The sequence below is a fragment of the Primulina huaijiensis genome, chromosome 17, assembly GCF_012295235.1.
Source record: "Primulina huaijiensis isolate GDHJ02 chromosome 17, ASM1229523v2, whole genome shotgun sequence".
Classification (NCBI taxonomy): Eukaryota; Viridiplantae; Streptophyta; class Magnoliopsida; order Lamiales; family Gesneriaceae; genus Primulina; species Primulina huaijiensis.
In genome coordinates this window covers 1,981,138-2,009,066 of record NC_133322.1, presented here as the reverse complement: position 1 = coordinate 2,009,066, position 27,929 = coordinate 1,981,138, and the positions used below count along the sequence as shown (strand labels likewise).

The following is a 27,929-nucleotide window of genomic DNA, read 5'->3' as shown; positions in this document are numbered from 1 at the left end:
TCAGTATCATATTTGTAATGTTTTGTATAATTTATATATGACCAAAAAAGTTCAAACACATATTTCTTAGATGGGGATGGAAAGCAAATATATGTTTGCTTTTGAGGATTTTCGAGAAATTTAAAGTTTAATTGTTTTTTAAACTATTGATTTGTATTTAAAATTTATTTAACAGTCCACCGACTAAACAACTTTCCTAGTTGGATATTGTTCATTAAAGGCAAATACTTATGTGAGACGGTCTCACGGGTCGTATTTTGTGATACGGATCTCTTATTTGAGTCATCCACGAAAAAATATTATTTTTTATGCTAAGAGTATTATTTTTTATTGTGAATATCGGTAGGGTTGACCCGTCTGACATATAAAGATTTGTCAGATCAGATACCTATTCTTCATTAAATGTATGGTAAAGGCAGTTCCCCCGCTCCATTTTTGTAGGTAATGTTATATATATACACACAACAATCCATGTGTATCGAGAAAATTGAATGTCCGCTCAATTTTCGAGTATAGCTAAAAAGGTGAATGACAAGTTATTGGATTTACAATGGGGAGGGACACAAGGAATCAATATTTTTATATGAAAACGATGAAGTTGTTGATTTGTTATAATCAAATCATGGGGAGTTGAGCTACTCATTTTCTATGAAGATATCATTATAATAAATTAATTGGCTTTGGTGGTAAGGCTCTTAAGATTAGTGTGTAATCAAACATCACCTCCTCAGTTTCAATCTTTGGCAGATTTAAATTTATTAAATGTAATTTTTTGGCATTTTGCATAGCTTGATCACAGAAAATATATAAAAAATAAACAAAATCAAAGGTGAAATCTATCGAAAATTGAATTTTCAAGCATAGACAAATCATCTTAATTCAAGGTCGAACTTTGAAAATGGTTTATAAAAAAACTTTATGATGTTTTAAAAAACAATGACTTTTTTTTTATGGAATTGTAAAATCATTTACACTTTATAACTTATCATACTGAAATTCTACAAAAACTAACACATTATGAAGTTCTATCATATTCAGAAGATCATATGTGCCATCACTGTTCAGTGTTCACATGCACTTTCATTGTATTTATTAATTGAAAAGTGTGAAGTGTTTATAATACGTGGGAATAATCTCTTCAGAATCAAAATTCATCGAGCGTCGAGTTGTAATACTAAGAGTTTTAGTAGGCAAGAATAACTCCTACCAAAGTGGGTTAGTACAAGTTTGTACTGATCAAAGTCTTTTAGTGATACCTTCTGGAAATAGAAGAAAGTGACACGTAGAATCGTTTTGTCATTCGAACTTTCAGAAACAAATATCATGTTATTATATTTTCTAATGTTTTTAAGTTTCATCAAATGTTGTTGATTGTTTCCGTATTTTTAAGTACTATGCCGCATTTTCAAATATCGAGATAAGATTCTGACTTCTAAAAAGGTTTGAATCACATATTGAAGAAGAAGAAGAAATAAAAAATTTATAGTGTTTATTCAATCTCCTTCTAAACACTCGACCGATCCTAACATATTGAATGATTTATGTAAATTAATTTTAATCGAAAAAAAAAAAAACGCCTATTCCGTAAAAAAATACCAATTATATATTACATTATCCACTTTAACTACCGAATATATATATATCCAAATATATCATACGGAGGCAAATTTCTTTTTTTTTTTTTAAACAAAAAAAAACAATTATTTAGGTATGTTCTCATGATTTCCATTGAAGTTCTCATTTTGATTCAATTATTATTTTATGGCAATTTTTTTTGGAAAGAATCACAAACATCTATGCTCTACTTTTTGATTTCTCTATAAATAAATAAATATAATTATAGAATGTCGAGATATATTTAGTTAAAGTTAAATATTTATAATGGTTTGTGTATTTTTGTCAAACTCAAAGAAAAACGGCTTTGTGGTTTTGGAAATGGTGTCGTGGTGGGGTTTTAAAAATGGATAGAAATTTATCTGTCAATCATTTAGTAAGCAGAATGTCACAAATAATTTTCCCAACAATGTCCCATAATTTGGTTATACTCCAATGATACCTTTTGATGAATTTTTTCCTTCACTTTGTTTGAGAACACAAACAAGGATCTTTGGTTTTGAATGGATAAGTACTCAAGTGAAGATGCATTTGTAGTGAATTTAGGAAACAAAGTATATAAATCCCCATGTTATTTTCATGTGGGAACTGTCCCCTTTGCATGTGCATTATTAAGTCCTATCAGTGTCTTATTTATTAATCTGAGAAAAAAACTCTTTGTCCTATACGAAATTAAATCCAAATAGTTGTTTTTATGATTGAAAACAGTTAGTTGAAATATATGTAAATTTAGTTTGATCGACGGATCAAATCGAATAAATAAACCAATATAGTACGAGGCCGCGAACAACATATGAAATAGTTAGCCCAAAAGCAAGATCCAGACTGATGCTATTATTACCACATACAAATGGGCACAGCAGAATTCCACTCGGCCTAGAAACCCACCGTTTTCTGTAATATAAATTGTTTAGGTATACAGATATTTGTCTATTTTATTGATAATAAATTTATATTACAAGTAAATAATGAGTTACTTGATTATTATGATATGTAAATGGATTATAATAATTGAATATTCTATTTTTTATTTATAACGATCAAAACACATAATTTTTAGATCTGATCTGATTATATAAAATAAAATAAAATAAAATAAAATCCAAAGTTCCGAAAACAAAGGTATATATGTTCAGCGCCTTAAATTTAAAACCAACCCATTGTTTTAGTTCAAAAACTCAAACCCACTCTAAAACCAATACACGATCTCGCGCCACCGCAACCTATGGCGCTCTCCGCCGCTCCTCCGCCACCCGACCCGCCTCCCACTCCCACAACCACTGCGGATGCCACCACCAACACCACCACCTCCACCACTACGGCTCGGCCGCTTTTTCAAAATCCACCGAGACCCTCGAACCCTCTCCTCTTTTACACGCCTTCAACCAGGCTCCCCTCCAATCCCAACCCCAATTACGCACAATTAGCCCCCCGACCTCCTCACCCGCACGACCCTTCGCAGCTTCTGTATCCTGTGGCTTCCTCTGGACGTGGCTTTCTCCACAGACCTGTAACAATGCCTGCATCTCGACCAGTTTCGAGACCGCCATTGGTGTTCCCTTATGGGGATTCGGGTCAAGGAAATATGGGTTTCGTTAGACCGACCTACTTGTCCCACACACACCTAGGATCTGTTCCTGGTTCTGTTGCTGTCGCCGCTGCCGCTGAACCGGCTGGTGGGACGGGTGGAGGGGTAATTCCCGGCGTCTTCAAAGGAATTCCTGTCTCAATTTCTCATCAACCAAAGGTTCTTCATGTTTCATTTATATAATATGATCTGTAAAATTTGAATTTTTTTCCGTTGCAATGGATGGCTAGCTGCTTGGTTCCTTTTGGGTCAGATTTTTTTCATTTAATTTTGAGGGGCTGTTCTCCTGTGGGTTGATGCATTATCTGGGATATCTTTGAAGGTGAAAACTGCTAATGTTTCATTTGGTTTTTGGTCAGAAAAGAGAAGATTGAAACGGAAACGAAATGTAACGAATATTGTATGCAGATTGTAGGATGTGTTGATGGAACTTGGAAGAACAATGTAGTGATCACAAATTGACTCCTGTTATTTTGGAACTTTAAGTAACACCCTCCATTTCTTTCCTATCCTCTCTGAATGACTTATTCACATCTCTATGTGATACTAGTTTGATGACCTGGTGCCTGAATCTTTTAGAGCCTTCACTTCTCCACTTGAAGCTGTAAATGTATAAGCAATGTCTTCACGAACCTTTTTCCACATCACTTTGGTACCACCATTCCCCGCTATTTTTAAACCTCGACAGAGAGATTGTTCAGCATCACAATGTTTAAAATTTTAAACTTTCTTGAGGAGTTAAATATCTGAAAGAAATAGACTATGGAGATGAAAGCTTATGCATCAAATCTTTTTTGTTTGTTCACTTGTGCCTAAGGTGTGTGTTGCTGTTTTATATTATCATTAGTAAGAGGAAAAGCCGAGTTTCAGTTAATGTCGTGAACATGTATTTGGAGTAGTGCTTATCATCATGTTACCAAAACATTCAAAGGAACAATGATTCGTTTGTGCACAGGGCACAGTGGCTGAAAATCTGCTTTTTCAGAATTTTTGTGTCAATTCCATAAGTTGTGTTCCTTGATTGCTCTCGAGCCTTCAGTGATATAGGCTTTATTCCTTTATAATAGGCTGCACTTGTTCACTGTTCCAATTTGCCATCTCTTTCCAATATATACATGCGTGAGATATTGTATTGAACACACATATATGTATGTAAAAGTTGCTACAGGTTTGCATTTTCTTCCAAGATTTTGTTTCACCCTCTGGACTTCTGAAAGAGAACATCCAAAAAAAAGTTTTTACTGGAAAGTTCAGTCGGGTGGAGACATGGAGTATCTCAAGCATGCAATTTTTTATGGTGAACTTATCTTAATTATTTTTATTTAGTTATTTTCTGTGACTAATTAGGTAGGTCTTCCTCCAGTTTCAGTATCTGATAGGCACAATCACACAGACCCAAGGTGAGTTCTTACTTCATTTTGCTTTCAAATGTTTTTAGTTCCTGCCCCTTTCCCTATCCTTTTTAAATTCTTTTTTTTTAATTTTCTGGACAGAAATAAGGATGATACTTCAGCAGTTATCCGAGACCGAAAGGTAAAATTGTCATTACTTTGAATATGCAATTCTGGATGTGTGGTTTTCAGCATACACATATGTAAATATGTCTAAAATCTAAATTTTCAAATGTCATCTATTTAATTGTTTCTGAGACACAGAAATTTGATTTTTGTTAGTCATAGACAACAACCAAATATCAGAAGAAGTATTTTAAAAATTCAGATGAATTTGTTGTCATAGACAATAACTGACGATTTGTTTTACTACTTGTTGCCTAATATTTTCATTTTTTTTTGGTGAACCTTGTTTCGCAGGTCCGAATATCTGATAATGCTTCTCTTTATTCCCTCTGCCGATCTTGGTTGAGGAATGGTTTTCCTGAAGAAACTCAGGCATGCTCCGGGAAACACTCTCCAATTCAATTCTCATGCTTATAGTTTTTATGCTTTCTTCTTTAATCCGTGGTTCACATCAATAACTGGCACAAACATAAAACAACAAAACATCACATCCCCCAGATTGATTAAGTTGTTGCCCTTATGGTGGGCCACAAATACATCATGGAGTTTAAGCAGAGTAAGTCAAGTACTGCTAGGAAATGAAAAGTTATCTGCGCGACTTCTTCATAATTTTTTTCCTCAATATACCACAGTTTTAAGAAAATATTTTTAAGTAGATGTTGTCTTTAGATTGAAGATTTCTCAAACCTTCTATGATATGAATTTTTTACCCATACCTTTCTCTATGTGTATCTGATGAAATTACGATGGTTTTTTTTCGCTTTCTGCTGATTTGATCTAATTTATTTGATTTCTTCTGAGTCATCAAGTGCATTTTCCTTCATCTTTTACATTTTGAACATCTTTGATAAGAATGTGAAGATGTCTTTAGTAACTGTGAGTTTGTTATTTTTATATGTATTCTTTAATCTGATTTTCCACTTGGATAGCAGCCTCAGTATGTGGATGCTGTAAAGTCTCTTCCCAGACCGTTGCCTGCTGCTGCACTAGTTTTCGATTCTCCAGAGAAAAAGGAAGGAAACAAAGAAGAGGGGGATGAGGTTGGTACTTGAATTTGATGTTATTGTACTTTATATATCAATTTCTCATTTTTATGTTTTTTTGAACCTCTTTTTTTGTGATTTGGTTAAAATAGCTTCATATTTATTCAATTAAAATTGTTTTGGAAATTTTTTTACGTTGGTAACGTGTGGCGGCGTTTGGATAAAAATATTTGAAAGACTAGGATTTCAAATAATCTTTGGAAATCCACTCAACTTGCTTGGATACTTTTCAAATTCATGGATTTGAAATCCTTCAAGTTCTAATCTAACTTGTGTTTGGTTCAGACAATGTATACAAATAATTAATTGATGGTTTATTGCATGCACCTTAGATATCAATTTCTCGTTTTTATGTTCTGTGGAGCTATTTTTTTGTTATTTTGGTGAAAATAGTTTCATCGTCATCATCATCATTTAAAATTGTTTTGGAAAAATTTTGTATGTTGGTTATGTGAGGCAGCATTTGGATAGAAGGATTTGAAAGACTTATAATTTTATTTGTTTCTTGTTCATGACAATGGATTCAAGTCATTGATTAATGGTGTATTGAAATCCACTTCAAAGCCTGTGCTTACATCAAACTTTGAATTTAAACACAACCTACGGAAATTGATCTATTGTTTATTTTAATTGCATGGAAACTTCTTAAACGAGTACAACTTAAACAGGCTTGATGCTCAAGAGATGTCTGGCACACAAGTTTTATATTGTCATGATCGTAAGTTTATATCATGAGTTTAGCTCGTGAATTCGAGCTCATGAATAGGTTCACTAGTTTTATCGATAATAATTAAAAATATTTTATATAGGGAATGATATTATACACATAAATATATGCAAAAAACATATTATGTTTTTATTTTGATATTAAAATATTAAAATCATTTTAAGCTCCAGATGTAGCTGAAGCTCTTTAGAAAGCCCTATGGTTGTCCTAAACCCTAGTGATATTTGTATGGTTTAATCATTTATCGTAATTTCGTAACGTGTTTCATTAATACCCTGAATTCGTATTGTGATGTCTTCATAGTAGTCGATGATGCAATGGTAGTTTGCTAGGCCTTGCACCTCTAATTCTTATTCAATAACTCTATCCTAGTTCAGGCTGGTGACTGCAAATGAACTGCAATTCACGTTCTGAGAATAAATAATTCATGAATTTTATGGTCCATGCCGACAATCATATGCTTACTGGCCCTGCTCACATTCTATGTTGAATGGGAAACCACATTTTTTGTTTTTACAAGATTTCAAACTGTGTGTGTTAAACTTTACACCATGTTATATGGTTTAACTAATCAGAGGAAATATGCTCTTGAAATTTAAAGCACTCTTGTCCTGGATTCTCGAAATTTCATTTTTACCCGCACAATACACCTACAGATGTATTTGCTTTTGTATCTGACTGCAACACATTGTGCAATAAAAAGGTAAGAAATTATGTCCTTCAATTTCAGGATGAGGAATCCGTTGAGCGTTTGTCTATGGATGAGCTGTTGCAGAGACATGTCAAACGCGCTAAGAGAGTTCGTTCACGGTAAACTGTTTTTTTTAATAAATTAATTAATGTTCACATGCACAAATGGGCTTTGGGAATGGAGAAATATCTTTGTTGCTTTGCAACAGTATTGCTGAGGCTTTACTAGCTCTGGCATGTTCTTGTTTTCATCTTGAGAATACAAGTATGTGGCTGTTTTTATTACTGCACAAGAGTTCAAGATTCTGCACTAGTAATGAGCTTGCTGCTCGGGGATTTAGAGTCTGGAATATTCATTGTGTATATTATTGATTGGTGCTTTTGTTTGAAACGTGTTGCAAATTTTCTGGGAAAAATTAACTTATGCCACCACTAGTTTTGCTTCAGTTGTTTTGGGGGAAAAAGAAGGTTCTTGATATAATCCATAGGCAAAGTCAAATAAAAAATGACTCTTGCCAAATACATTTTTTTTATTTAGTTGATTATCTTATGAAAACATTCAACTTTACTATGTTTTTGGTAGCTCGCACATTCTGATACAAGACGACCCTATTGACATTTGCTATGCAGATTAAAAGAAGAAAGACTTCGACGAATTTCCAGATATAAAACCAGACTTGGTCTTCTTTTACCCCCAATGGGTGAACAACCCTTCAAAAATGATTCTGGTCCAGCAAATTGAGAGACCACATTCTCCTTATATTTGCATAAAATCTCACGATGTGTTCGCATTCATCTCACGTGTTACCTTGAAGATGTGGGAAAGATGAAGACTGGTGGTTTGCTCAACGACACTGGTGCTTTGGATGGTGACAGAGCTAATTTAAGGGTATTTCTTTTCTTTGGGTGTGTGTTTTCTTATTTATATTGTGATGATTAGAATACCAAAAAAATGCATTTAGATGGTTGGAATGTCGAACATGGGCAAATGTTATAATAGTTTCTCATCATATCGATTTGTGGAAACAGTTTGAAAAGTTTAAAAAGATATTAAACGGATTCCTCATGTAATTTAGGTTAATCTTTTTCTTATGCCATTAGATATTATGAAAACGAAATTCATTAGGTGTGAATTTATCGGTTCTTCTTCTTTACCGATCGATAACATCGTTTGAAGGAAGTTTTAGAAACATGTTAAAGTGGTGAATCCATGCTTCTTTGGGAGTAACATCCCCACCACTCTCCTATAAATATTGTTAAGTCTCAAATGTACATTATCGTTCAAATTATGTTTGCTAAATTATCATATATAATTAATTTACTTACTGATTGACAATCAATTTTTCAACTCGTAAAAGTTTGAGTATTTGTTTAGAATATGAAAAAGAAAATAAGAAATATGAAGGAGAAAGAAAAAATAAAAATATATGTTTTTATTTTTAATTATTATTTTCAATGTATTGAGAAATTATGAGAAATTTTAGGATAACAAAAATATATAGGACATGCAATATATGAGACAGATGCATGTTCCATTAGTCCCCAGTCTAATTTCAAATTGGATTAGTTTGTCAATTTGATCAATTTTAAAGTTCTATTTTGAACAGTCGAATATCTCAAAACATTTATACAATTAAATTATATATTATAAAATAGGATTTTCAAATTTGACTGCAGAATAATAAATGTGATATTAATTAAAAGAGAGAGATTGAGAGGAAACATAAATGTACAATTGCACTCGAACCCCTTGAGTGTATCTCAGCCAGTTGTTCCGCGATAACAGTAGTCTTGTGAAAGCTGGGCATATATCACAAATGATACAGATGTACACATGACCGAAGAAAAGTATTGGCAATACTTTGTCAAACGCAACATGTTATATAAAAGCCACCAAATTGGTGATATGAAACAAACAAGGGGTTCGTAAGAGAAGTTATAATGAAACAAAGGTCCACATGGAAATATCGAATCACCAGCTCCGTCAATTTTGAATTGAAATGCCTCAGTTCAACCTTCTCCTTCTAGTTTCGCGCAAATCACGACTATCCATTTCATTAAGCCGTGACATAATGCTTCTTCTCCGGGAAGAATAAGGAGAAGAAGATGATGAAGGGGCCACCTGCAGACCAACCTCATCACCATTTCTCCTCGACATGGTGTGCACTAGAGAACCGGAAACTTCGGAGGGTGGAACGACAGGTAAAGTAGAGTTGGTCTCTACACTTGAATCCGGAGGATGATGTTCATAGTGCACCAAAGGAACATTACGAGTAAATGGATTTCCAACTGCAACTGATGATGCCCGTGCTTCACTTCGTAAAAACCTATTGTTAATAACAGTCTCCAAGTCTTCAACTAACCTTTCTGCATTACTCAAAGCAGATGAAAGAGAAGAAAGTGATGCAGCACTTTCTGTTAATACTCTGGAAACTTGCTGGATCCTCTCGCGCCGGGTTCCACCTGGTTCAGCAGTTTGCGCCTCCTGAGAGCCCGAGTCAAAAATGGGAACAGCACCACCAACCTGCTGGTGAGCCTGATCGCCCATAGCACCAAGGCTGATCCTAATACGCCTCAATGCTTCAGAAACAGGAAGATTGGACAGACCACGAATTAGGCGTTGTTGCCTAACACTCTCAACTCTACGAGCTCTAGGTCTTGGAGGTATCTTCAAGCCAGATTCAAATTCAGATACATGCTCATTACTATCATTTCCATAAATTGGAATTACCGTGCTATCCGATACCTCTCCCTTACAAACAGGGCATTCTTTCGAAGTCGAATCAATGTATGATACCTGATAAAAACACATCCAACAAAACAAGTGACCACAACAAGTTAGGACAGGCTCCTTTGCTAGATCCAGGCATATATTACAATCGTAAAAGCTCCCACCTTCCTTGTCAACCTTCTTGACCTCCAAATTCATCTCCAATGCCTTCGCCACCAAACGAGAACTATCCTTTTTATAGCCTTCCCCTCTCCCAAAAGTCCTTTCTAGACTACCCAGGTTACCACTTCCGTCAAGAACAAGTCTCTCGCCATTCAAATCAACCATCAATTCACCCGAAGAATGATTAGTTTCAATGATATTTCGAGCTTGTCGCCACCTCTGGCGTTGCCTTGCTCGAGCAGTGACAGCCTCGAGCTGTCGAATTCTCTGCTCTATCCTACCATGAGCAGTTTCCAACTCGTGCAACAAGAAACCAAATCTTTCAACTGAACCCACTGGTGGATCCACAGGTTCTTGATTTAAATCAAGATCCATCAAATTCTCCCCAATCAAATTATCATCGCCCATCTCACGAAAAAGCAGGAAACTTCGAGATTCAAAAAACCCACTTCAACCTAAACAAGAATTAAATAAAAAAATAAATAAAAACACAGTAACTAATTCTTTTACTCGAGAACTGATTCTCATAAAGAGGTTCCGAAAACCCATTACTTGAAAAAAGACGAAACTTTTAAATACTCTAACGCCATATTTGGGAGATCAAATTAGCACGAAAAATCTAGAAAAGCAAGAGATGACGTTTTGAACCTGGATTTCCCCCTCATCTGTACTGAATCTCCATTGTCCCTTTTTTCTTTGATTTTTCTTCCATCCACTATTGATTTAACAAGTGGGATTCCCAATTCATGTATTTAGAGAGAATAAAACGGCAGAATTATGGATTATTCGGGAGACTCACTGAGAGTGAGAGGAGAAAAGAAGCGCGGCGCCAAAGGGTTAAAACAAGAAAGTCGACGGTGAGTCGAGAGACCATACGCGTGTTCTTATGATCCGCATAAACGCGACTTTAGCAAGCAATTAGAACTGGCGGTATCCCATATTTCATCATCTTCAAAATTTTAAATTTCTCTATAAAATTTATAATTTCCTTCTTAATATATGAACCATATAGGTTACAGTACAATTTTCAAAATCACGTACAATTCTTACGAAAGTTAGGCTTTTATGTCACATTACGTCAACATCGAAAAATTAAATACGATATATCAGTGACATCTATTTGAATTTTCTATATTGTTACGATAAAAAAATATATCTATTTTGATGAGAAAATGTGTGATATTTCGTATCACCATATAATAAAATAATTTCTGTCCACCCAATTCCATGCTCTGATAGAGTATAACATGACAAAGAAGTTTTTTGAAAGGCTTCAAATTTACCATTAAAATGTATTTGGTGTTCATGTTTCCACCGAGCGCTCTTGGGCCTTGATGTTTTTAAAATGGACAGTAATGGTCCCTCTTGCCTCTTGGTAGCTCCATTAATTAACTAACGAATTAGGCCATTTAAGCTCGTTTATGCGATGCTTTTCTTTAATTTTCATAACCATCTTCTGTTTTCCACAATTTAATCTATTTACTTCACATTCTCCCAATTGGTAGGCGTTTGGTATGGAACACCTGGTGTGATGACTTATCAAGAAATTGCGTCTCCAATGTAGGGAGGGCTTAGGATGAATATTTAATAATCCTACACTCATCCAACAAACCAAACCTAGGATAAGGAATACAAATAAGAGTGGAAAAACAATCCCGTTTCAATGAGGTGGACGAACTATGAAGCCAAAAAGCCCCATAACAATGGATCCAAGATATGCCAAAGATCACTACAAAACCTGCCAAAATAGTGAGGAATGAAGGCCCTCGAGCAGTGTCACTGGTTTTTGCCATGTTCGATTCCTCTGGGCGGGGGATTAGTTTTTGATGCAAATATAGGACGCCGCCTCTGTTTTACTTTAATTCCCGCTTCATTCTTGATCCTGAGTGGGAGAAACAGTGTCAACTAACAAGCTCAGCACCACATTCAGACCAATAATAATGAGGCCTTGCAATGTTTTTTGACGCCTTCCTCTTAAAGTCCTATTAATGAATGATCAGTTACAACACTATTTGATACTTTTGCTGGGATATCCACACTGCGACAAACCATAAATAGTTGTTCTTAATTGCTACCCTCAATTAGTCTATATTTTGAGCTAGTTGAGGTGAGGTTGGATCCAAAAATAACAGCATGCCCATGGTTTGAGGGACATAACCAGCATTTGGCCTTAGGTGAAAGCTAAGAGTGGCTTACACAAGGGATTGAAAAGATAGGGACGGAGGGCACAAGTTACAATTATGGATAAACTACGAATGTTTTTTATCTTTTATCCCTACACACAGGTTTTCAGATTTGCAAATGAATTTCGATATAAGAGACAAGAAAGGGTTGGAAGGATGCATTAAGTTCTCGTGTTAGTGCCATAATCTTGTTGCTTATTTGACAATGAGGGTGACAATTAAAAAAGCTTAGGAGCATAATTTGATAACACGTCTTAAAGAAATCACATCATATGTTGTAAATGCAAAGCCAAGATAGCAAAATTTCGTTTTTAGAGTTAAGTCGTGCCCTATGCATGCAAATACAAAGACCAGAAAATGTTTTCCGAGATATGGGTGCAGGAGAATGCAGATAGGCCATAACTCCCAGAAAACGGTCGAGCGGCTATTTCCAAGTAAACTCATTAAATAAAACTTTTTAATTGTACTTATGGGTTAATTGATTGGTTGGATAAGATAGTAATTGGTTATTATATGATAAATAATATAATCTTTATGAATCAATAAATAGTATGAGATCATTATTGCAACTTTAGATGATTAAGGAGCAAACAACGGAAGCAATTGAAAATGATTTTGATATTTTTGGATTTGAGAAAAAGTGCAATTAGGTGCATAAACAAAATATGATGTCACCCAAAGCACCACTTTATGATTTCAGCGATATGAAAAATTACCGCCAAAACAAAGAAATGAGAAATATTGAGACTGATCGGCAACCTACCTTTCCTGTTAAAAGAAGCCATAAGAGACCCTCGGGCAATGGTTCTCCACCAGGCTTTGCTGCAGGTAACACATTCTGACATTCGGGAATGGACATGCCCCGGAAGCGAATTCCCTGATAAAAACCAAATGAACAAAAATACAAGTTGAATAATAACCATTGTACTCCATTTTCTCAAAGAGTCATTAAATTCTGCTACATTTTGTTCAGAAACTGCAGGAAATCTTGGAATCTTAATATGAGACCAGGGAGAGTACCTCTTCTGGATCAAGCAATGAGGTTTCCCACAATAACCCTGTCATACCTCTCATACCACCGAGTACCTTCAGAAAATGTAGCAGACAATCATAAGTACCTGAATTATCAAGTTACCTAAAATCACCATACGAAAAAACTCGAGAGAGAAAATAAGAAAGGAAATGGCATACCATATCAACAGTAATGTCACCCAACGGAACCTTTCCATATTCTTTCTTTAGCATTTTTAGCCGTTCCTTCGACAAATAAACAAGGATTATGATGTAAACATCAATGTCAACCAAAGCCTTTTCTTCTATATTTTTTTTAAAAAAAATATTTATCATTGTAATAGTATAAATAGGATAAATATTGGATAACGATAATCATAATCACAATCAAACAAGAAACAAGAAGACATCTAAATATTTGCTATTCTATTTCTTTAATTTTTTTGTAACATATATGTAGTTATGTAGTAGGAATTTTAAACAAAAAAACTTGACAGCAACACAGTTGGCAATCTTAACGACCTTGTTTATTCTAGAAAATGCACCTGTTGTTATGGAATCAATTCCTTGAGTTGAGAATGAAGGTCCTATAGATGAGCCAGTTTATAAAATAAAGAGATTAAAAAATTAAGTTAGTTGTTCACAAGTGAAAATAATAATAAAAAAAGGCAAAGATGATAGCACTTGATCACAAAAATTCTATTTGAAATAGAAAAACTCAGTGTTCTCCAACTCCACATCAATTGTAAGTCAGTTTGTTTTAAGGCAAACATAAATTTATGCATGCCTTATCACTAGTATAGAACATTTCAGCATCTGGCAAGAAGTATTCCAAGCAGGCCACCCCTATCCCCTTAATAAATAATATCTTACCCCTAACCACTTCGAGTTGGCAGATTTGATGAAGAAAAACAGGAAAATGACAGTAAAAGGGGAAAACTGATAATCTCACAGGCACAACTTCACTCCTTGACTCCTTGTAAGATGGGACTGGCAGTAGGAAGTAATCACAAGTAAAATTAAGCAGAAAAGAACACAATGCAATGAAAATTGGAAATTTTTCCCTACTCTCAAATTTTCCTCCTCAAATTATAATCAGATTGAAAATCTTCCTCAAATTTCTTCACTTCTCTTTCCTTCTTATTATATACTATACAAAATACTCGCATTACGTTTAAGGATAATGAAATCATGAAATTTGTGCATAATAACTAATATTGTTATTTTTTAATCCTGTCTATCTTCTCTTCGTCTGTTAGAACATGAATATGCCAAATCATGACTAATTCACAACACATCGCAACGAGCATGTAACTCTGCCTATGGATCAATTCAGAAAGCAATAACATCACATGAGACACAGAAGGCTTACAAGATCAGTGGAGGTCTGGACCTGAAGCCAACGGATGGAATTTCGGAGACCTGGCTGTTGAACCTATTGCATAGACCACAAATTCATAAAAATAGATCTTCAATACTGTAGTTAGCAAGAGCCATTTAAAGCTTTTGTTAGCATATTGGCTGTGTCACCATCAGGCAACAAGAACCTCTTTAAGGGTTTATTTGAACATTTGATGCATCCAAATAAATTAATTTATTAATTTTTTTTTGTCGGTTGCTGAAATGGAGCTAGAATTTAAAATTGAGTTTTTACATATTATTATTCAAATTTACTAAAACTATATGATTCTTACTGAAATTTTTTTCAACTTCTAGTTGCTTGAGTGAATCAATATCACAAACGACAATAATCAAAGCCAACAGTTAGTAGCCCATTGCCCACGTATCTTGTAATCACATAAGACCACATATCTTCCAATTTTTTGAAACGCTCCTATAGAACACCATCTTCCCCAAGCACAAAAACTTGCCCCTCAAATTAATTCTGACTCTCCAACGGTTAGAAAATACTCACAGCACGCAGACGCAGCTTGGATAATAGAGAAACGCCCCTATAGAACACCATCTTCCATTAGAAACAAAATCATTGCACCACAAAATTTATCAGAAAAAAATCAAAATATAACCACTCTAACTCACACCCACAAATATATCAATAAGACACACACACTCAGAAAAAAAAGATCAAATCTTTTCTTTTTCAAAATACAAATATACAAGCCAGCATAAAGCTCAGCCTTACATTTGTTCTAGAAACTTGTTTCACTAGATTTTCAGCATATCAAGAAGGAAATCGGTGGATTGAAGTACGAAGCCAAATTGATAAGGAGTCTTACAGCAGAGATCTAATGATTTGTGAATGAATGGATTGTTCCTTTAAAAAAAAAAGTGTTGTCAGCATTCGATCAAATGGCTCACACCATCAATCGCAGGGACGCCTGCTCTGCTAAGGCCTTCTCAATTCTGCATCAAACTCATTTTCCACACATTTACTTCAATTCTTATTAAAAAAATATTTAATTTTTTTTTGTTTTACATATATTATTTTTTTATCATGTATTTAATAAATATTTATAAATTTAATGATTAATATTATATAAAATATTATTTTATTAAAAAATTATATTAATTAAATTATATATTGTACGAATTAATTTACATAAATTATTAAATTATAAATAACTTGAATACATAAAATTCAATTAAATAACTTGTTCTATTATTTTATATTTGTTATGTAAATAAAACATGAAACAACTAAATTTCTTTAATTAAAATAAAATGTTTTTAAAATAAGAAACTATTTATATATTAAATACTTTACAATTAATGGAATTTTTTGATAATTGATGAGGAAAAGTTTAATTGGGAAAAAATATCAACTATTTTTAGTTGGGGGGAGGGATTGTTTTGTACGCGTGTAGGGAGACAGGGCCGGCTGAGGGTGTCATACTTCATCCTAATCTGATTTCCTTCATTTTTCGGACAAACACTAACGGATCGCAAGTGGAATGTTCATAATTTGCATTCGATATGCGGCCCTACATCTCCAAGATTGAATGGAATTCGGGTTTGAGAAGTTTCAGCTCCGTGGGTTATTCTTTCCGTTTTTTTCAATTTTTTGACAGTTATTGTTTGGTTTATGTCTGGTTTTGATTCTGGAAAAAGGGTTTTTTCTATGAGTTCTTGTGATGATGGTAATTGGTTAATGGTCATTGTCTTTATGAATTTGATCGATTTATTTATTTGATCTTGATTTTTTATTCATTGATTATTTTTTGTGGTTGAAATACTGTTTCTTGCCTGGTATGATCGTACGAATTTTGAAAATTGGAAGAAGAAGAGTCTAAATTGACGGGTTCTTACCGGAAATTCTGAAGTTAATTATCCAAGTCATTCTCGTACTTATGCACGGTTACACGTATAGATAGGCTGCATTTACGCTGCTAATAGGAAGTCTAGGAATACCTTGCTTCTAATTTCTAGTGGTGGGGTCGTATTTCTGCATTACACGCAGTTCCTCACACCTGAAGTCTTCATAGTGGTGCTTGCCAAAGTTCATCAACGTTACTATTTTGCCCTTTTTTTTTCCTATCATCATCTTGCGTGGTATTAGCAAAAAATATTTCACTGTTTTGGTTCGAGAAGGAAATGGGTACATCTTTTGCATGGAAAATTAACTGCATATCAGCTCATCAGTTGGCCAGTGACCGTCAATTATAGTTCACATCTCGGTGTTTTAGTTTTCCTGTATTGTTTTGCATTCCATGTATTGACTTCTTTCAAATTTTTATGTGCTTTCAAATTTTCAATATTGATATTGACGGAATGCTTGTATCTCTCCACTTCGTTTTTCTCCTTCTCTCTAGAAAATAATTATTCACGTTTTGGAGGGGGCACGGTGGGGTTTGAGGGCTTCATGTATAGTTAGAAACTAGTGCATTGGCGTATGTGTTGCGTGGTTGTACTGTTTTTTATAATTAATTTGATTTATATTCAAGTAGTCATAGCATGATTGTAAAAGTTAATGAGATGCTATTCTGCAATTTGAAAGGAATGATAAAATGGAAAAAAGGAAAAAACCAAAAAATACCAAGACTCCATTTTTTGTCCATATTATAGAGATTCTTAATAACAGTAATAGATAATGAATTCACTTGTCTATGGGCATCCCTTTAATCTACCGCCTGTTGTGTGATGCCTTAAAAGTGTCAAGGTGCTCTTTAAGCATCCCTCTTACAAGCTCGGGTCTTTATGCAGCAAAGAATTTACAATACCATGTCTTATTCTATCTCTTCCATAAAGCATGAGCCTCTCACTTTGTGTCTTTCACCTAAGCTTTGGAAAATTTGTGCGCCTTTAATAGCTACAAGGGGTTTTATGCAAAACAATTGTTTTACACTCAATTTATGGTCACTGCTTTAGTTATAATCTGATATTGATCCCAATAACTGAATATGAAAAGCTTATTGGTTTGGGTGGTGCCGAAATCAACACAATATTTATTTGCTACGGATCTTGGACAGCTTCTTGGCAAGAGGGACATAATTTTTTTGGGAAATGGTGGTTCATGATATATGTTGGTCTGTGTGGCTAAAGGGAAATAGAATAATTTTTTACATCATCGAAGACACGAGTGAAGAGTGCTGAGAAAATATCAAGATTAAAATATCTACTTAGATTGGATCTCACGTAAAGTTTCAAAATGTCTCATTCTCAGATTTATTGAGAGATTGAACTTTTGTGTATTGTCGATATGGATAGGGTCTTGTGTAGCCTTTGGTCGTGAATTTTTTGGAAATAAACATAATTTTTTGGAAAGTGGTGGCTCATGGAATATGTTGGACTATATGACTATTGAGAAATGAAATAATTTTTTTACAACATTGAAGACATGAGTGAAGAGTGCGGGGAAAAAATCAAGATTAAAATAACTACTTGGCTTGGATCTCGTATAGAATTTCAGTCAGAGCTATTGAGAGATTGAGATTTTGTGTATTGTTGATATGGAGAGGGTCTTGTGTAGCCTTTTGTCATGAGTGGATCCTAGTTTGCTTATTGTAATTAAAAGCTTTTTAAGCATTTAATAAAATATCATTTCTTATTAAAAAAAATTGAATATGAAAAGTAATTTTTTTTAGTAGCACAAGTTATCAATTCTTTAAGTTGTCATTTTCTAACTGAGCATCAATGCTTCATGAAAGAAGGTATTGTGCTTTGATGAAGCTAATTGTGAAGAAATTTTAGTAATTCGTGTAATCGTGTTTGGAATTACTTGTGTTTATATGAAATTAAGGTTCTCAAATTTCTCTCTCTAACTTTTGGTGAGTGGAAATAATGTTTCTGTCATAATATAAAAACATGGAAAAAATCATCTTTACCATTTGATTTCCTTTTACCATTCTTCGGTATCACTCTTATAGCATCAGTTCTCATGTTTCTGTTAGCATTTATGCCTTGTTATCATTTATTCTCTGCCAATTGAGTTAATTACATTCAATGCAATTTACAGGATAGCTGTTCTATCATCTCTCGTATTCTAAATAAAAGCGGTAATGGTCCGGTTCTGAGAAGTGGTTGTATGAATGACACTGTGCCAAAGTTATATGCTACTCTATGTGAAAAACAAGCCTCAGATGTACAGAAAGATAATCCTACATCAGATATGTTGGTTGATTCGTTTGGGAGGCTGCATACTTATTTAAGGATCTCCTTGACAGAACGCTGTAATTTGCGATGCCAGTACTGTATGCCTGCTGAAGGTCTGGAACTTACTCCTAGTACCCGACTTCTCTCTCAGAATGAAATCATACGTCTCGCTGGTCTGTTTGTCAGTTCTGGGGTTACGAAAGTTCGCCTGACTGGTGGGGAGCCAACCATCAGGAAGGATATTGAAGAAATTTGCTTAGAGCTGTCAAGTCTAAATGGATTAAAAACTCTGGCAATGACCACCAATGGAATTATCCTGGCAAATAAACTTCCAAGATTAAGAGAATGTGGACTTAGCTTGCTGAATATAAGTTTAGACACGTTGGTTCCTGCAAAGTTTGAATTCGTGACCAGACGGAAAGGCCATGACAGAGTAATGAAATCAATTGATGCTGCTATAGAATCAGGATATAATCCGGTCAAAGTATGTTTTGTAGCATTCTCAATATATCATTACTTTGGCTTTGTTTCTTCTTTTTAAATTTGCGAGCTACTAAATCAATTATCTAGCATTATTAGTTAGAACTTTTCTGCTTTCAAGATCTTCAGCCACACTATCCACATGCATATCTTTATATGTATTGTATTTCAGGTAAACTGTGTTGTTATGCGTGGATTCAATGACGATGAAATTTGTGATTTTGTTGAACTGACGCGTGAGAAGCCAATCAATGTGCGGTTCATTGAGTTCATGCCTTTCGATGGGAATGTGTGGAATGTGAAGAAACTCGTACCTTACTCTGAAATGTTGGATATACTGGTAAGGTGGAAACCTACAGGTCCTTTTTTAAATTTTAAAATTCCTTTAGCATTCCTTAAATGGCTCAATATCACCTAGCAGGTTAAAAAATTTACAGGACTTCAAAGGATTGAGGATGATCCCACAGAAACAGCCAAGAACTTCAGAATAGATGGGCATCTGGGTAGGGTTTCTTTCATCACGTCAATGACGGAGCATTTTTGTGCTGGTTGTAACAGACTCAGACTTCTAGCTGATGGGAACTTTAAAGTTTGCCTCTTTGGTCCGTCAGAGGTGTGATATCTTCTCACTGGTTATAGAGACATTCTTGTACATCATAATGGTGATATCTTGTAAATTAGATCATGCTTATAACTAGCTGTTTATACAGGTTTCTTTTTCTCTTCCTAATCATCCAATGAAACTGTTTTGGGTTATAACTTCATGACAATTGGTCAAATTTTGTCATCATTGAAACCAATGATTAGGAGTATGGTAGTTTGTCTCTAACAAAATGATTCGCAGGAGTAGTTGGCTTGGGATTCAATGCATGCTTCATAAAAAATTTGGCATTATGACATGATACTTTGTTTTTAGATTTAATTTCTGCTCTTGTGAAAGTTAAGTTTACAGATACCATTCGCATGAGAATTTTATTCTGTCAGGTCAGCTTGAGGGATCCTTTGCGTCACGGTGTTGATGATAACGAACTGAAGGAAATTATAGGAGCAGCGGTATGTAATTCTATTTGGCTTGATAATGTTTCGAAGACCAAAACCTCAATATCCAGTCCACACTGACTTATGGGATTTTTAAGCAGGGTGGTGATGGGATTTAATTTTTGTGGCCCTCTTTTACAATTCCGAGTTTTGTTATTGATTTTTGTTAAAACACACCCCGTGGTCTTTAATTTCTGAACCTTGTTCCAAAACCAGGTCAAGAGGAAGAAAGCAGCTCATGCTGGAATGTTCGACCTTGCGAAGACGCCAAATAGACCAATGATACATATTGGTGGCTAGGGATAGCTACCCCTTGTACATTATTCTGTATGTTTTAATCTGTCCTGAGTTATTTTTTTGGAGCTTTTAGAGTTGCATTTCCTTGTGCAACTCAACAGAAAAGGATGGCCATACTTATACTTCTCGATGGAAAATGCTCCACCAGATTCAACCAACCTTTTAAATTTAACGAAATGTTGTTAATATTCTCCCTTAACATTTAGGCCATATCATTCACAGTCTTGCGATAATTAGCTGATTGCCAGAATGTTGGACACTCTATCCATTTAAGTAAGGCCAGCACAAATACTCCACGGGACAACTACATAGAGCAGGCACGTGCACTAGAATGCTTATGGACAGAATTATGACATCTCATCAACTCTCCTAAACATATGGCATATTTCTGTTGGGTCTTTCCATGTTCTTTTTGCCTTATGTATTGATGGTAGTTGTTCGACGCTCCATTATGAATGTAATGTTCACTTTTATTGGCTCTTTTGCAAGCTCTATCTGATGATTGCTACTTCCATCAATCTCATCAGCGATGCTTATATCACTTTTCATTCATTTCTTGTTTCAACTGCTAGTACAAATATTATTTTAAAGACACCTCAACTAAGTACACTTCTTTGTCTTCCGTATCTTCTTTGATTTGCAAGAAGAAGTACAGGTTTTCAACACACCCTCTCTCAATTGAAGTGGATGATTGTTCTTAATGTCAGAATTTATTGTGCGAAATTTCAGGTCTAATAGCAGTCTTATAGATTTAAGGAAATCAATAGCACATCCAACCACAATATCTTTGAAATGGCAATTTATGAGAATGTTTCTAAATTTTCTCTTTATGGTTCCTTTTACTCGAGTGGAATTAAAGAAAGTCTTTTTCTGTTCCCCTGATGGAAGAAAAACTAAATTTAAGTGATATTTGAACTTAAGCACATTATGTACTTCTGGGTCATATATGGCACTGAAGATTCTGCTATTTTATTGAGTAGTTATTTTTCTCGGCTGTTCTTCTCATTTCCTGATACACACATTATTTCTTTGCTTATCCTGATGTTTTTACTGACAATTGCTGTCTTCTTTTCAGGGAACAAATCTAACTTCAGTGAAATTGTGTGTAGCCGGCAATCATACTTCCATGTGGTGGATCGCAAGTCTAACAAACAAACAAGGGAAGTAGGAGAATAAAGAATGGAGAGTAAAAAGAAACAGCGAACAAAAAAAAATACTATATATGAGGACACACTTCTGTAATATCTACTGAGGTTCTGCCTGATTAGGCTGAATGTGACACAAAGTTGCCACTGTAAATTAATCTTCATATTTGTTGTATTTTGAACACCTGCAATCACCAATTTTCCCGGAATTGCTAGTTGTAAATGCGTGCGATCCTCTTGTGAAGGAGGTGTTCCTAAATTTTTGTACTCAAAATGAACTTACTACATGCTGTGACAATGGTCTTGATGGATATATGTGTTGACCACTGCACTAATATCAAAGTCTTATAAAATTCTTTTTATCCATGGAGAAGTCATTAACTGCTTTGGCTAGGTGTTATATGCATTTTGTTATGTTCTCCCAAATGCTCTCCATGTATAAGACATTTCTTCTTGTGTTTAAGGTTTTACCATCAAGATTATGCAAAGTGCAGTGATTTTTAGTTTACGTCTACTTCATTGCTCTTATTTGGCATTAACACGAAATTACGAATCATTTAAGTGTTACCCTTGTGTTTTTTCCATAATCATTTCCTGGTTTAGGTGAGATCTTCTCTATTTATTCCTTAGCATGCTTTATCTTAAAGAGTCCATTAATGGTACATCCTAAAAAGATTTGTCTAACTAATTAGTTACTAACAAAACTAATTTGATCTTGTAATTTTGTGGGAAGCCTGCCAGGTCGCTTCGATGGGAGCTTAATTTTGAGAGTTACAGACTTTCGCGGTAACGTTCCTTTTATTTAATAAGTTGGGTGAATATTCGTGATTTATATTTCTTATAAAGGGAGATGAATATATAGGTGACGTTATACAGCTACTGGAAATTTATTTTCTTTAGATCAAGTACAAGTGCTTGGAGAAGCCACCTTAGTCTGTTGACGTGAAAAATATGCTTAATTACAAAAATAGGCTTCCATTAGTGTTATTGTACTTCAGGAGCAAAATTCTTTTTACATGACTGAAATTCTGTACATAGTATGAAGACTGTATAAACAAAACCGAGTATGCACTTGATCTCTTTGTTTATATAAATCACACAACTAGCACTGATGCCATTCGAATTAGCAAAAAACTTTATGAATCTAAAGATGATTGTCGGACCTTTTGGTCAAATCTATACCGTTCTGAACCAAACATATAAAACCAATCTGTGGGACCATCTGGAGTAATTCTATAGTGGTGAAAACGCGTGCCGAGGGAAATACCCTATTCCATTTTTGATGGATAAACAGCATCTAAGACTTTCAGATAGATCATCCTCAGTAGATCCAAGTAATAGTGACTAAGAATGATACGGATTTATGTGGCGTTCTAGGTCCCTCAAATGACAGCCACTGCCTAGTCCTTTGTAGCAGCCCAGTTAAGTCACAAAACGAGAAAGCCTTTCCAAATTTTATCCAACGACACCAAATACCAAATACCTTTGTTCAATTCCAAATACAGTCACCTCACAACATGAGAAAATGAAGAGCCAAAGTATGTTTTGCTTGATCCTTAAGCATAAATGGTACAATCCGTTAATGCTCTGAAAAAGTAGAAAATGAATGAATAAAATATATAGAACCTCCCTTTTCTGCACACAAACTTAAGATAGAATCTTATGTATCTCTGAAGAGACGGTATGAGTTTTCAACTAGAATAGTGGAATCTCACCAAATGTATTGATCTGAGAAGACCTGAATGGAAGCAGAGGAAACACATTCACGTCGTGAATAAACCCATCCACATCTCCAAGAAAACCCAAAAGTGCACTCGGATTATCGCCCCAAATTATTTCTTCACTCTCCTTGATTCTATGTTTAATTTGCAATGCAGGCACAATTGCTGGTTTCATGTTCTTTTTTGGCTTCCTTCCGCACGTCTTTGAAGGAAATGCTACGGATGGAAAGTCACTCACTTGCTTCTCGCTTTCTTTTCTTTCCTCGGGTTTGCCTGTAAGTCTCTGAACTAGCTCTCTGAAATTGTGAACATCTGTCTTTATAATCTCTGGTGCAACGATGTGAATTATACGTATTTTGGGCTTGAGTTTAGAGATTGTACGAGATTCATTGTGCAAGGCCAACTTAGCTGGTACTAAACTTGTGCTATACGGGTGTGACTTCATGTTATCTTTGAGTTTTTAGTGAAGTTTGGTTGGGTCGGAGATGAAGGGATATATAGAAAGATGCTGGTGTGTGGTAGTTGTATTACCTAGATTTGAATGTATTTATACTGTAGAACTTATAACAACTTGAGTTGGCGAGTTGGATATGAAGACAGTCCACAATAAGGGAAGGGAAAAATATGTTTTGCCTTTTGGCAATGATGATCAGATGCGTTCTTCTTCTGGCTAACAAGTCTAGTTTTACATAACCGTACATATCCACGATACTGACCACAAAATAATATTTTTTTTGATTATAATATCTTATCAACTAATCAAATTTCAAATGTACCCATTAAAAAAAATTCATGTTGATGATCCACGCGGTATGGTATGCTTGCGGGAAACCGATTAAATTAGTCAATGCTTATCTTAAAAGTATTTATCCCATCATCCGTACGAGATACGTATATTTTTTTCATCTTTGAGCTAGCCGACATTCTTTCTCTCCTTGTATGTTCAATCTTAATTGTCCTTGTTTTATTTTATCTACGACGTGATATTGTGATTCTTGAGAACTTGGGGACATTGTTGTACAAGTTCATGAACCTGAATAGATTTATATTGTGTTGATTCTCCTTGGAGCATCTGTTCCACAAAAGCCAATGATGTCTTCTTCTTCTTCTTCTTTTTTTTTTTATCAAGTCAATGATATTTTCGAATATGAGCAATGTGAAAGCATGGCTGTCATCTTCTTGAGCATAGCAATTTACCTAAACTTGCTCGTATTTTAATCGACTTTGAATATTAGATGGTTCAGTTTCGTTTAGTTTATTCAAAGTAGGCTATTTGAAAGAGTATGGGGGTGGTTGTCTCCACGTTTCTTGTTGATACCCGGTGTTGACATTGATAAATACCGCCGCCAAATGTCTTTGGTTACACTTAAAAATAAGAGTAAGACGGTCTCACGAATCTTTATTTGTGAGACGGGTCAACTCTACCGATATTCACAATAAAAAGTAATACTCTTAGCATAAAAAGTAATACATTTTCATGGATGATCCAAATAAGAGATTAGTCTCATAAAATACGATCCGTGAGATCGTCTCACATAAATTTTTGTCTAAAAATAGATATAGTTAACGTGTGTACTTGTATATTCTGCAATTTTTATTTATTATTTTATATAATAAGTAGGGTTGACTTGAAATGCCTCCCACTTCTAAACATTGAATAAAATAAGAAACGGAGACTCTCAATAATACGCTAATTATGTTCTGCAATTTTTATTTATTTTATCTTAATTCTGTTGCTGATGCCCAAATGATGACGCCTTGCCTGGAGCAGGTAGAGTTTCATAATTAATTCTAATAAAAATAACGACTAGTTGATTTTTCTGTTTATTTTGATGATTATATTTAATTATTAATTTTTAAGCACTTTAACTTTTTATATAATAATATTTTCACACAATTCAATTATTTACTCACTGTTTTTAATTAAAAATAATAATGATTTCAAATAATTCAAAAGCATTATTACGTAATTAAAAAAAAAAAGTGAAACCCCAGCCCAGTAAAATTTTTGAACAATTATGATCAGCCAGGGCTTCGGGGCCCGGTCCCTGGGAGAAACCCTGGAGGCCTGGCTCCTCGGAAATGTTTAATTTTAACATTTTTCCAATCAAACCCTGGTTTCTTAGATATGTTTAAATTATTTATTTATTTTTATAATTTTACCTCATATATAAATATCCCAGTAATAATTTTTTTAAAACCAAATTCTAGTGAATAGTTTAAATTATATAAGATAAAGTTCCTATCATCAATAGAAAGGGTAGGAGTTGATTATTTATCAAAATTGACCCGAAATCAATTAATTTCACAACGAATTTATAGAAATTTTCAAATATGAGCCAAAATGTGGTTTTAAAATAAATAATTTATATTTTAGAAATCATTTGTCTATGGCCAATGTTTCCTAGAACTAGATGAAATACTGCAAACTGTTAGTTCTTAACTTGGACTAAAGCAATAAATCTATGATTTGATTAATTAGTTTAAGTAATATTTTCCATAAAATACAAAAACTATTGAGTATCACATTTTCTTAATCTTAAAACTATAAATGTATATATTTTTGAATAATAATTTTTAAATGAGAAGTCACTATGTATAGTATGACCACTAAACAAATTACAATGAAGAAATTGTAAGGGATGAATTAATTCATTTCATTGTTTGGATTAAGTTATGTTGAGTTCATTTTAAATTCATCTTTTACTAATCAATGTAGATGCAATAATAATTATAAATATACCCAAAATAAATATCATTTCAAATACATTTTTAAAATTCATCTTCGCATCAAATTCTCTGTCCAAATCAAAGTTTTTCCTTGCAAAGCAAATCTTCTAATAATCGTTACTATATTACTACAACTATCACCATTGTTTATGTTATCGAAAAAACTCATACGAGACAATATCGCAAATCAATTATATGAAAAGAATCTCTAAGTGGATCGATCTATGAAAAATATTATTTTTTACGTAAAAAATACTATTTTTTATTGCAGGTACGAATCGAGTCTATTAGTGTGTGTATATATTATATGCAAAACATTTAAAATACTTCTTATTTAAGGCCGACAAAATAACTAAAACAACACGTACAATATCAACAAGAACAAAATAACTTGGAATATAATTCATAATTTTCCCCTAAAAAAGGAGAGAATATTCACACTCGGCCACTATACGTATGATATATCTTTAAGCTTCTAATATTTCCGGAAAATGAATCACCTCCGCAGAGCACATCAACCTTTCCTGCTGAAAGAACGCAAAAACCCAGCTGCTCTCGTCGGCGGAGACGACTCGCTGCCTGCCGGAATATCCGCGAGAGCGGCGGCCCAACGGCGGATGCTGAGAGAACGAGCAGGCTTGAAGCTGTGTGTTCTCTGGGTCTTGGAGAAAATATCGGAAGACTGAGATAGAATCAAATACACAAGAGCTTGAACAAGAATGAACAGCGCCACCTTCGACAATATGTTGCTTATCTCCAACTCCATTATTATATTAAAGTAACAGCAAAATATTAATGATTAATAATAACTTTGAACAATCCGTAGGTTTTTCTTAAATCTATGGAGACGATAAAGTTGGAAGATCGGAATTTATAGGTGGGATGTGAAAGAGAGGGTGGGCTTGACCGCTTGAAGATTCTCGCCGACCTCTTTGACTTAGCTTTTGGAACAAGCAGTCTTTTATGGAATTTTAAGAGTCCGATTTATTTAATTTAATTATATAAAATTGCGCACAGGTGATTGTCAATAACTAATTATCATTCATTCATTTGCCATAAATTATGACAGTAAGTGACCGTCTCACGAATTTTAATCTGTGAGACGGATCAATCTCACGATATTCACAATAAAAAAGTAATATTCTTAGCATAAAAAATAATATTTTTCATAGATGACCCAAATAAAAGATTCGACCTACAAAATTGATCCGAGACCGTCTCACAAGAGTTTTTGTGAAATTATTAATGTTAATATTTTAAGGGTGAATTGGAGAAAAATACACCTGTATTCAGTACTCATCAGTTTTTTTTTGTATTTTAATACCTGAAAAAAGACCAACTTAGCTTTTACTACATTTTTCATGTATTTTTACTTTTTTACCCTTTTAATTAATAAAAAATTATATAAATACCATTTTTTTTTGTCATCTTCTCTTTCCACTCATCATTCTCGATGTATTTGGATGACATGTAAATTGAATTTAAATATTTTTTATTTAAAAAAAAAAAAACAAATTCGCAACTAATTGAACTTTTTGAAGTACTTAGTTTTACTTGCGAAATTCCTAATTTCAATTCTAAAATACTTGATTTGGTAAATGAGATACTCATAATGAGTATTAAAATACTGGATATTCGAATATGCAACGTAAGTTCACCAAGTGCTCGCATTTCCATCCAAGATGCATTTGGATGATATGTT

The 27,929-nt window shown here is 34.2% G+C and overlaps 6 protein-coding genes across 15 annotated transcripts; 2 read left to right on the top strand and 4 right to left on the bottom strand.

Annotated features, from left to right (window-relative positions):
• Positions 1 to 2,762: 2,762 nt before the first annotated feature.
• On the top strand, positions 2,763 to 8,189 carry LOC140963499 (uncharacterized). Of its 2 annotated transcripts, none has more exons than XM_073422848.1 (7): positions 2,763 to 3,361; positions 4,550 to 4,602; positions 4,696 to 4,735; positions 5,014 to 5,091; positions 5,649 to 5,759; positions 7,220 to 7,299; positions 7,810 to 8,189. In XM_073422848.1, exons 1-7 carry the CDS (start codon positions 2,840 to 2,842, stop codon positions 7,919 to 7,921), a joined length of 996 nt encoding a protein of 331 aa, XP_073278949.1. In that variant the 5' UTR covers positions 2,763 to 2,839; the 3' UTR covers positions 7,922 to 8,189. The 2 variants fall into 2 exon arrangements, with proteins under 2 accessions (XP_073278949.1, XP_073278950.1); XM_073422849.1 differs by having other exon boundaries at positions 2,764 to 3,361; positions 5,652 to 5,759.
• A 776-nt stretch (positions 8,190 to 8,965) lies between these two features.
• Positions 8,966 to 10,985, bottom strand: LOC140963136 (uncharacterized). Its single transcript, XM_073422384.1, has one exon. The coding sequence runs from the start codon at positions 10,478 to 10,480 to the stop codon at positions 9,185 to 9,187; it is 1,296 nt and encodes a 431-aa protein (XP_073278485.1). The 5' UTR covers positions 10,481 to 10,985; the 3' UTR covers positions 8,966 to 9,184.
• Positions 10,986 to 11,301: 316 nt separating this feature from the next.
• On the bottom strand, positions 11,302 to 15,620 carry LOC140963423 (citrate synthase, mitochondrial-like). Of its 7 annotated transcripts, none has more exons than XM_073422743.1 (8): positions 15,504 to 15,620; positions 14,961 to 15,218; positions 14,639 to 14,701; positions 13,812 to 13,853; positions 13,447 to 13,512; positions 13,276 to 13,341; positions 13,019 to 13,132; positions 11,852 to 12,054 (listed from the first exon to the last, which is right to left on the bottom strand). In XM_073422743.1, the coding sequence occupies exons 5-8, from the start codon at positions 13,498 to 13,500 to the stop codon at positions 11,974 to 11,976; spliced, it is 315 nt and encodes a 104-aa protein (XP_073278844.1). In that variant the 5' UTR covers positions 13,501 to 13,512; positions 13,812 to 13,853; positions 14,639 to 14,701; positions 14,961 to 15,218; positions 15,504 to 15,620; the 3' UTR covers positions 11,852 to 11,973. The 7 variants fall into 7 exon arrangements, with proteins under 7 accessions (XP_073278846.1, XP_073278844.1, XP_073278840.1 ...); XM_073422739.1 differs by having other exon boundaries at positions 15,182 to 15,218; XM_073422744.1 differs by having other exon boundaries at positions 15,410 to 15,614.
• Positions 15,621 to 16,057: 437 nt separating this feature from the next.
• LOC140962784 (GTP 3',8-cyclase, mitochondrial-like) lies at positions 16,058 to 22,061 on the top strand. 3 transcript variants are annotated; one of them, XR_012172617.1, is made up of 7 exons: positions 16,058 to 16,257; positions 18,680 to 19,300; positions 19,469 to 19,636; positions 19,718 to 19,909; positions 20,286 to 20,349; positions 20,551 to 20,640; positions 21,707 to 22,061. XR_012172617.1 is itself a non-coding variant. In XM_073421787.1 (7 exons), the coding sequence occupies exons 1-6, from the start codon at positions 16,201 to 16,203 to the stop codon at positions 20,632 to 20,634; spliced, it is 1,191 nt and encodes a 396-aa protein (XP_073277888.1). In that variant the 5' UTR covers positions 16,058 to 16,200; the 3' UTR covers positions 20,635 to 20,661; positions 21,707 to 22,061. The 3 variants fall into 3 exon arrangements, 1 of the variants encoding a protein (XP_073277888.1); XR_012172616.1 differs by having other exon boundaries at positions 20,551 to 20,661; XM_073421787.1 differs by having other exon boundaries at positions 20,281 to 20,349; positions 20,551 to 20,661.
• Positions 22,062 to 22,569: 508 nt separating this feature from the next.
• On the bottom strand, positions 22,570 to 24,811 carry LOC140962785 (VQ motif-containing protein 25-like). The gene has a single exon (XM_073421788.1). The coding sequence runs from the start codon at positions 23,940 to 23,942 to the stop codon at positions 23,472 to 23,474; it is 471 nt and encodes a 156-aa protein (XP_073277889.1). The 5' UTR covers positions 23,943 to 24,811; the 3' UTR covers positions 22,570 to 23,471.
• A 1,786-nt stretch (positions 24,812 to 26,597) lies between these two features.
• On the bottom strand, positions 26,598 to 27,203 carry LOC140963410 (uncharacterized). Its single transcript, XM_073422723.1, has one exon. The coding sequence runs from the start codon at positions 26,991 to 26,993 to the stop codon at positions 26,742 to 26,744; it is 252 nt and encodes an 83-aa protein (XP_073278824.1). The 5' UTR covers positions 26,994 to 27,203; the 3' UTR covers positions 26,598 to 26,741.
• Between the last annotated feature and the right edge of the window lie 726 nt (positions 27,204 to 27,929).